Source organism: Capricornis sumatraensis, chromosome 5 (genome assembly GCF_032405125.1).
Source record: "Capricornis sumatraensis isolate serow.1 chromosome 5, serow.2, whole genome shotgun sequence".
Classification (NCBI taxonomy): domain Eukaryota; kingdom Metazoa; phylum Chordata; class Mammalia; order Artiodactyla; family Bovidae; genus Capricornis; species Capricornis sumatraensis.
Genome location: NC_091073.1, coordinates 77,103,980 through 77,116,426, shown reverse-complemented (window position 1 = coordinate 77,116,426; position 12,447 = coordinate 77,103,980). Strand labels below are relative to the sequence as shown.

Below are 12,447 nucleotides of genomic sequence, written 5' to 3'. Positions count from 1 at the left end.
TTTGTTTTAGGTAGGAAAAAATCAACTTCTAAATATATATTACTATAAAAGTAACACAAATAAGAATGACTAATTATAGTTTTGTTGGATGACAAAACCATTAAAACTAAATAATGACAGATCTAGTTTAAACTAACACATTCCACAGCAACAGTACTAAAATGATCATTTCAAGGCCATGAAAAATCAAGATTAGTTTATGACCACTACAACATAAAAACAAAAGTAAACTTAATTTATAACAGTATGTATGAATTCCAAAGATGATAACAAGATTTAAACCTTTTGGCTTTCAGTTATTTGTTCAGATTATTCTTATCACATACCTCTGCTCTCGATAGTTTCTTTTTATGGACAAGGAGAGAGAGAGAGAAAGAATTAGTTACCTAAAAAAATGCATTAAGAGAAATCACTAAACATAAAAGCATTTGATGAAAGATCTCCACTAGAATTTTTAATTGCAGAATTAAAATGAAGATCAAAAACACAGTCTCCCCCTCTTTCTCTCTCTCTGCCTCACACACACACACACACACACACACACACACACACACAGACACACACACACATACTCACATATACAAATTTCACTTCGTCTTTTGAAGAAATGACACCAAAGGGTTAGTGATAACATTTTCAAGTAACCATTGTTTAAAAGCATAAAGCTTCAGTTATTAAAAAGTAATTGTTTCAACTGTATCATATTAAACATTTAGTAATGTCCTAAAGTCAACCTTATTTCAAATATAGGTTTTCAGACATACACATTGATTTAAATAAGGAAACTAGTCAAGTTACTTATATATATTAAATGTGTTTTCATGCAAATAAAAATTATAATTCATTATTTTTGGAATATATGCCACAAACTAGAGCTCGTCCTAAGAATTTCAAATATGAAAACATAAATGTACATCAGAACATTTTACGTATGATAGAATGAGCATTCACAGCTGTTATGGACCTCCCATGTCATCACTACTTACTCACTGAAGTTTCACTGAAAGCAACAGTGGTGATACTTTGTTTAAAGTCTCCTAAAATAAAATTGCATGAGTTTCAGAATAAGTCGTTCTGAAACAAAAATGTGTTCTAGAGAGTGCGGTAAGGAGGTGCCAATAATTTTTAATTTTTAAATAAAACAAGCTAATTTCAAAATTTCTATCCTGACCTAACTAGCTGTCAGTATTTTGAAGACTTGTTGGAAGGTCAAGCAACTAACAGGGAGGCTCCTCCTTCCAAGATCAAGGCTAATGTTGCTGTATAGATTTTGTTTGTAGCACTTTTACCTGCCAATCTATTCCATGAATTCTCTGGGCATCTTTCTTAATAATGAGCTCATGAGAGTAAAAGTGCCAATTTGATATTTAATATTTTTCGTTCCTGAAACTATCATATATGGGAGAAAAATAAGCCAAAATGTTTCAGTTCAACATGTTCTACTTTTTATCCCCTCAATTTGATTACCTGAGCAATCCACCAGTTACAAATGAGTATTCCTCATTTCCTATTCCTATTACCCCAAGACTTGGAGAAAGGGTAGAAAGTTTAATTGGAAGGATTAATGAGAAAATGAATTCTCAAGTCCTAAACTCGCCTGGCATTTTAAATAGAATACATGAAACAGCATATCCATGAATTTAATTACTGTATTAAAATTTCTACATCCTTATTCTATTTTTATAAAAATTCTGAATAAATGTAGTAACATTAAAACTTTCATCATTCGGCTTCAAATTATTTGTGAAGAGAATACTGTATATGAACAAGATTCTGCAAAGTACATATATTCAGAAACAAAAAAGTGAAACCACTTAAATTTCATAAAAATAAGAAATGATATACAGAAAGAAGTATTTTTCATTCTAATCAGTAAAGCAAACAGACACAGATAATTTCATTAGCAGTAGGATTAGATGTTCAGGTTTCAAATTTTTGAAAGGGTAATTTTTTCCAAGATTGTAAACATGAAATATCAGTTTGCATCAGTAGGTGGCAGAAAACTAACAGAACTAACAGTTTTGCTTTCCCTCTCGCGTGACCAAATGAAATCACTGAGCTACTTCAAAATAGCAGTGGTTGTGATGGCAACTACTACATGAGCCTTGTACAAGGGAAGTCAAGGAAATAGTGTGACGCCAAGATAGGGCTAATTCACCTAAGGTATAAGGAGAGCTCAAACAATATGTGTACTGAAAAGCCTTTCTTTCAGACATATAATTTTATACTCCAAATTATGCTGAAATCAGCTGGTGCAAATATAAGCATGCAAAGTGCCAAACGATCTGCACATTAAAGAGGCATTTGCTATACTATGCTAGGCCATATTAACTATATTATGCTAAACTTTACCCTGCTGTCTGTGCTGTCTGTTTAGAAAGTTTATCCTGGCAGTCAACTAGTTACTCTCTCTTTTCAGCCAAAATAACTTCAATGTTTTGACCTCACAGCCAGCAAGACCCATATACTAGTTTAAAGAGGTGTCTTTTAATTCAGTTGGATTAAAACCATGTCAGGCAGTGATAATAGTAATAACAAATGATTATATACACTATGCTAGTCAATGCCTAGTCAAAAAAGTTTGGTTCATTTAAGTTTTATTTTATTAAACATAAGTTATTTGAATACTAAGGAAACTTTTCACATCATAAGTTGAAGTACTTAATAAGGGGAATGAGCACATTAAGTATACAAAAAGTCTGCAATGTGTGAAGTCATTTACTTAGCTAAATGCTAAGGGGATCCAATATTCAAAAGTTACATAATGTGTAACTTTCAAAATCTTGGACATAGAACCAAAGAATTGTAAGCTGAACTTTGAAGCTTAAGAATTAGGTTTCTAAAAGTTGTAACTAATAGTTGAATTTTAATTTTAACACATTACATCTCTGAAGAGTTTTTCCTTCCCACAAAACACTCACATATTTAACAAATAACAATGTCTTCTTCACATTGGTTGGGGAGAGGTTTGGCTCTTGGCAGGATCCCTGCTCTTGGCAGGAAGCACTAAGGAGCAGATCCTGCTCTTGATCTTGTTGATATCACCCTTGTCACTAAACTCTATGCTCTCTAATACACTATCCTGCCTAGATGTGGGGGAATGGGTTTAAGTCAAGAGAATCTGCATCACTAAAGAGCCAACCAACACAGCCTTTGTATGAGACATGATTTAGATTGATTTTATTTCATGTAATGGTTTTAAAATAAATTCAGTATTTTTCGAATAGATGGGAGTTAATCTCAAAATTTAAAAAATGATTAATTATTGTTACCTCTAATTATGCCAAGGATCATCATGGATTGAATACTGAACCAGACTGATTTTCACTGCAGGTTTATTTATCCAATGATACAAAAATTTCTAGAATCATTTAGATAAATATTTTAAAGTACAGTTTGACAGTAATATACTGAGCCATTTCACTTACTTATAGCCCCATGCAGTGATTCCTAATATGAGGGCCAGCACTAAAATGGTGCCAGCAATTATGCCTATTATAATATTGGTACCAGCAACACCTGGGGGGAGAAAAGAAACAATGAAGATCAGTGAATACAGTTGAAATTTTGATATAAAATTCTTCCAGGAACTTTATTCTCCAGATTAAAGATCATCACGCTAATAACATTTGTTTTAAAAAGTGAGCATTTTTTCCTTTATACAGTTTTAATTTTAGAGAAGCTTTTTCCCAAATTTTATTTATGTATTCAGATATAATTGTGACAAAACACTATATCAGTTTCAGGCATATGACAATGATTTTATATTCCTATATATCTTGAAATTAAAAGTAGGTATTTTTAAGGGAAGAGAAATCAACCATAACTTAGCAATTCGATCAATTGTTTTTTGAAAAATAATTATTTGTGTATGTTCCCTTTTAATTCTTGTCCAAGTGCATTTTGAATGGTTTAATTTTCCATGTATTTTCTGGAAAATATAATGAGGTCATTGAACTAAAATAAAAAATAAAGATAAGGAGAAGAAAGGAGTATCACTATATAGCACAATACCCCTGGGGAGGAATACTTAGAAATCATATTTTGGACTCCAACCTCTTCCCTAGAAATTCTAGAAATGTTATTGTTCTTATCACTCCATCTTCACAACCAATATAAGGTCCTTATTTTGTGTGACATTTTGTCTGTGTAAATATAAGCTTCTTAAAGGAGAAAACATGGCTACGGATGGTCAGGTGGTATACATGATGAAAGACTGTAGTTTCCAGTCTTGCCAATAATGACTGTGGTATCTGGGAGAAACAATGGAAAATACAGAGTCAGGTGAGCTGGAGACTGGTGCTGATGACCTGTGAGAGCGAGGATGCACCAGACTGGCAGGGGGCCAGGGCAGGGCTGGAGGTAAGGACCGGGTGATGGTGCTGTTGTGTCCGGCAGCAACAACAGTCAGACAGGCTGCGATGCAATTCTTAAGGGATCTCAGCAGTGAAAGGGGCCCAGTGAGTCAAAGGACTGGACAACAAGCACTAGTAAAAGCCCAAGAGCGAAAAACGCAGGCTGGAGGCCTGCCTGGCGCCTGGCTCCTGGCTCAGAAGACCTGTTTGGTTGATAAAGACTTATACCCCATGTTGAATTGTAGCGCTCTCACCCAGGGCAGCTTAGTTAGCTCTTTGTCTGCTGCACTCCTGAGGAATCAAAGGCCGTAATCATGGATGACTGGAACAGATTCCAATTCCCCATGACGGAGTGGCAGCCTCTCTATCGGGGAGCCCTCAGGAGTCACATGGGACAGCGGGGCTCAGACATCCAGGAGACTGGCCGACTCCACCCTGCCCCCGGTCATCTGTGGGATAGAGAGTGCAGATACCAGAAGACCCCTGGAGCCCTGGGATTTTCCCACTCTAAGACCTAGCCCATCTCCCCTTCCTTTCTTTCCAGAGATTTAACATGCGTGAGTGCTTAGTCACTCAGTCATGTCTGACTCTTTCCAATCCTTTTAACTAGCTTGCCAGGCTCCTCTGTCCAGGAAATTTTTCAGGTAAGAATGCTGGGGTTGCCATTTCCTCCCTCAGGGGATCTTCCCAACCCAGGGACTGAACCAGCATCTCCTGTGTCTTCGGCATTGCAGGCAGATTCTTTACCCACTGAGCCATGGGGAAAGCTCCAGAAATTCAACAGGGATCAATAGACCCTGGGAAGGAGGACAGGAGGAGAAAGGGGCGACAGAGAATGAGATGGTTGGATGGTATCAGTAACTCAATGGACATGAGTTTGAGCAAACTATGGGAGATAATGAAGGACAGGGAAGCCTGGCATGCTGCAGTCCATGGGTCACAGAGTCAGTCATGACTGAGCATTTCAACAACAACAATAAACTCAAATGCTAGTCCTGATTACTTCTAAGTAATAGTATGACTTTTGACAAGCCAGTTAAATCCACAGACCTGAAGAGGCTTCTTTCTGCATTAAGTGCAGGAACCAGCCCCACAACCATCGCTAAGACTTAGGATTTTGAAGATGCCAAAATCCTAATCGCTCTGTGAGTTTTATTATGAAAGTCACATTGACTAATACATTTAACCTGTATGGATGATTAGAATAAAAATAATAATTTTCTCATTCTTTGGAGCTGAATGGACTTCAGGACTTGAACATTATTTTATGCAGAAGAATACTCAATAACGAAATGATAAAAATAGTTTAAAAAGGGACATTCATCTTCAATATATGTTTTCTTTCCATTATCTGCATTTAATTTCTACTTCTCAATTTGGGCCACTCTTGCTTTTTGAACTACACCTGCTGCTTTTTATCCATGTCAAACCCCTTCCAGGCACCTTGGCCAAGGTTACTACTTCTAGAATTACCCACAGTAGAGGCTACAGAACTGGAGTTTAATATAGATGTGGTTCTTTAAGAGAGAATATTAAAGTTAACAAAATATTTAAAAAATAAATTCAAATTTTTTCTCATTTACTTAGTCCCAGTATATAAAAAGCATAAAATATAAAATCATACACTTAAAAATTTTGGCAACTTTCTTCATTTAAAAGAAATACTAGGGGTTCCCCGGTGGCCCAGTGGTAAGGAATCTGCCTGCCAGTGCGGAAGATACAGGTTTGATCCTTGGTCCAGGAAGATTCTATAAGCCATGGAGCAACTAAGCCTGTTCACAACAACTACTGAGCCTATGTTCTAGAGCTCGTGCTCTGCAACAAGAGAAGCCACCACAACGAGAAGCCCACACTCTGCAACTGGAGAGTAACCCCCGCTGAGCACAATTAGAGAAAGCCCATGCACAACAAAAAAAGACCCAGCACAGCCAATAAATAAAAATCAAATTATATTAAGAAAAGATGCTAGGATTTGTTGTCAGCTCCAAATAAGTACAATACTTGGAAAATATCAGTCTGATATAGAACAAGATATGGCTAAATCAATAGACTAAGTTATATTCAATATTTCATATTACACGATAATGGAAATAATTGGTTTCATAATGAAGGCCCCAGTTGTACCTTGTAATTCATTATTACGTGGATTTAACTTATATTTGAATTATATAAAAATAATCCAAACAAAGCTTAGGAAGGGCAGTTTTCTCTTTCCTTGTGCATAAAGACAACATAATGGGACCAAAGTAAGTACCTACCATTGCCAGACAGCGTAATGCCAGCTTTTGCATCATCATTGTAAGGGAAGTAAGTGCTGCAGTCTTCACCTACCCAGTGTCTGTTACACACACACTTCAGCTCATTACTGCAAACCTGAAATCCAAAATCAATCTAAAATCAACACTAACTCTTAGGTACAGAGGCATGCAAAATAAACATTAATTTTTAAAAATAAAAATTAATTGTATTAATTTCTAATAATTGTATGCCTAGAATTAGATGGGACTGGACATTTATTGGTACTTTCTTCCTATTTCTAATTACTTACTAATTATCTTGCTCAAAAAATATTTTCTAGAGAGCAAACAACAAAGTTTAAAAGAGAATTTACATTCCTTACACAAAAATCGATGATCAATTTGAATTTTGTTAACCCAAGTTTTATGAGGGAGATTTTAAAAAACTAAGCAGAATTACAATCATTTTCCAATTATTCAATACAAAGTTTTCTTCTTCTAAAGAAAGGGTCTTTATAACAAAATTTTATTCATCTTTTAGGAAGCAGATAAGATAAAGGGAAATCTGACAAAGAAGAGGGGAGGCCTGAGGCTTTGCAGTGGTCTGAGAAGAAAGCTTCACAAAACCATAACCTGGGCACCTCAACCCAAGCTCCAGAGCTTAGCTATCTCAGGGGTCATGAAAACTGAGAAATCCCTCAAACAAAGCCTAGGGGAAAAATTCACATAAACTGGCACCACATTTTTAAAAATTATCAGACAATTATCTTCACTTATATATTCAGGAAACAGAACCTATGTTTCTGTTCTAAAATCTTATTATTCAAAGCAACTTTGAAAGGAATGAGAAGTAGGAGAGAATTTAGTTAGGGTTAAGATCAGAGAAGTTCTTCAGGACTCAGGTTTGATGGGATGGGTTTCTCATTTTTGTCTGCTTGAATTTGCCAGATGACAACATACATGCAGATTTAACTATACTGTACATATGATCAACAAATTGAAGATTTCAAATTAATTCAGATTAGCAACTTTCTGCAGATTAACAAATATGCAGGAAGGAAAAAAAAAAAAAGGCCTGAGTTTGAGACCCCACTTCACCCACCATCTTTTCAACAGATCAGGTCAATAATCAGGTCAACTGGTTTCTCCAAGTATGTTTCCATATCATGCAGCAGCACCAGTGATACAGTGACAAGGATAGTGACACTGCATACAATGGTCATAATAAACACAGTCACAGCTGACATTACTGAATATTCACTGTGTCACAGGGATCGACCTAAGTATTACGTATCAGTTGCAGGTGTTAATTCATTGATTCTTCACAACAATCCTGCATCCTAGGCAATATTATTAGTCCCACTTTATAAGAATAGAGTGAAACACAGAGAGGCTAACTAATTTGCCCAGTCTCACCCAGTTAGTAAAGAGGAGAGCTGGATTTCATGCTCAAACTGTCTGGTTCCAAGCCCACACTCTTAACCTACATGATGCAGAGTATAAAGAGAATATCTACTGTATTTCCCATTTTAATTGTTGTCACAATACAAAGTTGAGTCACTGTAAGTTAAAAACACATAGGATACAACCTTTCTGTATTATGCATAATTATTATAAACAATTGGATGCTATTTGCCACCTGATTTGCTTGTGTCTATCACTCATTTGTGTGTGAATGTGTGCTAAGTCGCTTCAGTTGTATCCAACCTTTTGTGACCCTATGGACCAGAGCCTGCCAGGCTATCTGTCCATGGGGATTCTCCAGGAGAGAATACTGGAGTGGGTTTACAATGCCCTCCTGCAGGGGATCTTCTTGAACCAGGGATCGAACCTGCAACTCTTAGGTCTCCTGCACTGGCAGGTGAGTTCCTTACAACTAGTGCCACCTGGGAAGCCCCATCATTCATCACGCATTACTCATTCCTTAAACAAACAGTTAATTAACACAACTCTGCGTTACATACTCAGGACTTCTAGATGAATAAGATACAGGTATTCATTAGCATATGATCAAGAAATTATTCCATTATGCTTTACTCCCATCTCCCAAAAAGCATCTCTCCCTAACATCCTCTTACTTATAAAGGAAAGAAGACTTAGCAGATTCCTTTAAATTAAAGAGCAAAACTACTTCCTATATACCTTTGCTATTCTCCTGTACCAGAAGAATTCCTATTCTTAGGCAAAAAGTAACATCACTAAGACCTTCCTTAGGAAATTCTTGGTGTATCCTTCAGGGATATACACGGAATGACTGGGATTGAAGGCTTACGCTTCCTGGACAAGGATTCTCAACTGGATAGTATAACCAGAAGGAACCCAGAGAAGATAAAAAGAAAATCATGGCGCATGCTAAAAGAAAAAGATTCAAGAAACTTTCATTAGTGTAGAATTTCTAACTGAAAATGACAAAACTGTAATTGCTAATAGAGCATGTTTATTTAACCTATAAATTTACCTATATCTTGTCAGATATACAGCCTTTTAAATATCACCATTTTTTCTATTTGGGCTTCCCAGGTTGCACAGTGGTAAAGAATCTGCCTACCAGTGCTGGAGATGCAAGAGACTTGGGTTCAATCCCTGGGTCAGGAAGATCCCCTGGAGAAGGAAATGGCAAACCACTCCAGTCATCTTGCCTGGTCCCATGGACGGAGGAGTGAGACAGGCTACAGCCCATAGGGTCACAAAGAATCAGACATGTCTGAGCACCACCAGTACCACCATTCTTTCTATTCATCTCTGAGATTCATTTCCTTAATTATTCTGCTTCTATTTCTAGACGTTATCCTTAGCTGGTACCCACTGTTTTGGTCAAGGCAATTATTTATAGTCTGTTCTAACTGGTCAGTGTCTACTACTGCTACTGCTACTGCTAAGTCGCTTCAGTCGTGTCTGACTCTGTGCGACCCCATAGACAGCAGCCCACCAGGCTCCCCCATCCCTGGGATTCTCCAGGCAAGAACACTGGAGTGGGTTGCCATTTCCTTCTCCAATGCAGGAAAGTTAAAAGTGAAAGTGAAGTCACTCAGTCGTGTCCGACTCTTCACAACCCTATGGACTGCAGCCCACCAGGCTCCTCCATCCATGGGATTTTCCAGGCAAGAGTACTGGAGTGGAGTGCGCCATCGCCTTCTCCAGTCAGTGCCTGGACTATACCAATTGGTAAGTATTGTGGCCACTGCCCCTACTTTGTACTGCCTTTTTCATCCCATTATAGTTTGTTAAAATTTATCTCCTAAGTCACTTGTAGAAAACTCAGATTATATTAAATTAGATCAATTTAACCTAATAAGAGTGGAAAATGGGAGAATTTGGTTAGGAAGATGAAACTTTTTCTCATTCTCAAGCTTTCACAGATTACACAACAGAAATATACAAACGACTATGACCGCATGACTGTTTATATACTAGCTGGAGAAACATGGGCAAGCATGTTTTCCATTATTACAGCAATAGGCAGTTCAGAGTCATATCTGTTTCTCTGATATAAAAGAACTGAATAGATCCCTATGGTGAGGCAGTGAATACTTACTCCATTTCCTGAGCAAATAGTGCCTTCTTTATTGCTTAAGCAAGTACTAAAGTTGAAGGAAGCCACAGGAAGACACCTGTGTTCTAAACACATCATTTTGGGACCACAGGGTGTCCCATCTTCCACATAGCCAAGGTCAACATCTTCATCAAGCTTAACATGCCCACCACTAAAAATAAATTGAGAGCAAAAAGAAAGCGGGATTCTGTTAATTTACATTTATCTTGAGACTACATTTAAAAACTTAAAAGTAGGCAATATCACTTTCTCTATTTTCTCTTTATTACCTAATTTTAAAAGTATCATAAACATTTTCAATCTTCCAATGGAGAAAGCAATTGAATCTTTCGATCTAATTATTTTCAGATATTTATATTCCTTAGGATTTAAATGTAATTATTATAACAAGGGCCTGAAATGGCTTTATCATTTTCCTTTGGCTACTATGCCATGTACAAGTCAAGTAAGCCATTATTAATAACATTTGATTTGATAAATAAGTACCTTCAAGATTTTAAATACATTTCAAACAATGATGAGAATTTTGTAGATTTGGTTACATTTTCCCAAAAGATTGTTCTATTTGCAAACTATAGTTGACCTTTGAACAACATGGTGGGTAGGGGTACCACTCCTTCATGCAGTTGAAAATCCAAGTTCCACATCCACAGATTCAACCACTGCGGGATTATGTAGTGTTATAGCACACATTTATCAAAAAAAAAAAAAAAGACCCGTATTTACTGAAAACAACATGCACATAAATAGACCCTTGTAGTTCAAACCAGTGTTGCTCAAGGGCCAACTGTATGTTTGAGAATGGCTAAACGACTGAGCACTGAACTGAACTGACTGAACTAAAACTATTGCAACAACTATTCAATACAGCAACCCATACATTAGGTAGGAATAAAAAAGAAACAGGATAAAAACAATTAAATAAATAGGACAGGGACTAAAAATGTATATTCACGATCTATTTATTCATATAATACCATGTCAATGCTGCTACAAAAATTTCCATTCTTATTGTTTATTTTTATCAAAATTATGCATGTATATAGTTTTATGAGTTAAATAGGCAATTGGGATTTTACAATGCAGTGAAGGGATTCATTGCCCCTACTCCTCTTATGTCCTTCCCTGGAGGAAATCACTTTCTACTCTTAACTGATTCTTTTTAAATTTATGTACATATTTTTAAATAATGAGTTTGTATCACTACTATTTTTAGTTTTCCTATTTTCAGTATTATCAATTGACTGCCCTCTATGGAATTTGAGAATTCATCTCTTTCCCCTTTCCTTTCATTACACATTTTGTTGATCAATAGTTAAATCAACAACAAATCATGCAGTTAGGACTTAGTAAATGAGTGATAGAGTACACCATAATTATACCTTTTCTTTTACCTGTACGACTTTTCATTTTCCCTCAGACTCAGTTCAGTTTAGTTGCTCAGTTGTGTCCTGACACTGCGACCCCATGAATGCAGCACGCCAGGCTTCCCTGTCCATCACCAACTCCCAGAGTTCACCCAAACTTATGTACATCGAGTCAGTGATGCCATCCAGCCATCTCATCCTCTGTTATCCCCTTCTCCTCCTGCCCCCAATCCCTCCCAGCATCAGGGTCTTTTCCAATGAGTCAACGTTTTGCATGAGGTGGCCAAAGTACTGGAGTTTCAGCCTCAGCATCAGTCCTTCCAATGAACACCCAGGACTGGTCTCCTTTAGGATGGACTGGTGGATCTCCTTGCAGTCCAAGGGACTTGCAAGAGTCTTCTCCAACACCACAGTTCAAAAGCATCAATTCTTCGGTGCTCAGCTTTCTTCACAGTCCACAACTCACATCCATATATGACCACTGGAAAAACCATAGCCTTGACTAGATGGACCTTAGTCGGCAAAGTAATATCTCTGCTTTTGAATATGCTATCTAGGTTGGTCATAACTTTCCTTCCAAGGAGTAAGCGTCTTTTAATTTCATGGCTGCAATCACCATCTGCAGTGATTTTGGAGCCCAAAAAATAAAGTCTGACACTGTTTCCACTGTTTCCCTATCTATTTCCCATGAAGTGATGGGATCAGATGCCATGATCTTCCTTTTCTGAATGTTGAGCTTTAAGCCAACTTTTTCACTCTCTTTCACTTTTATCAAGAGGCTTTTTAGTTCCTCTTCACTTTCTGCCATGAGGGTGATGTCATCTGCATATCTGAGGTTATTGATAGTTCTCCTGGCAATCTTGATTCCAGTCTGTGCTTCTTCCAGCCCAGCGTTTCTCATGATGTACTCTGCATAGAAGTTACATAAACAGGGT

The 12,447-nt window shown here is 37.0% G+C and overlaps 1 protein-coding gene across 1 annotated transcript in view; it reads right to left on the bottom strand.

The window, feature by feature from the left end:
* The window catches only part of ADAM22 (ADAM metallopeptidase domain 22), a 230,760-nt gene that overhangs the window by 24,104 nt on the left and 194,209 nt on the right, over positions 1-12,447 (bottom strand). The window contains exons 23-26 of the mRNA XM_068973408.1: positions 10,128-10,296; positions 6,614-6,728; positions 3,429-3,519; positions 327-344 (exon numbers count right to left, since the gene is read on the bottom strand). Of these exons, the coding sequence (XP_068829509.1) occupies positions 327-344; positions 3,429-3,519; positions 6,614-6,728; positions 10,128-10,296 (393 nt within the window). The remainder of the gene's footprint in view (positions 1-326; positions 345-3,428; positions 3,520-6,613; positions 6,729-10,127; positions 10,297-12,447) is intronic.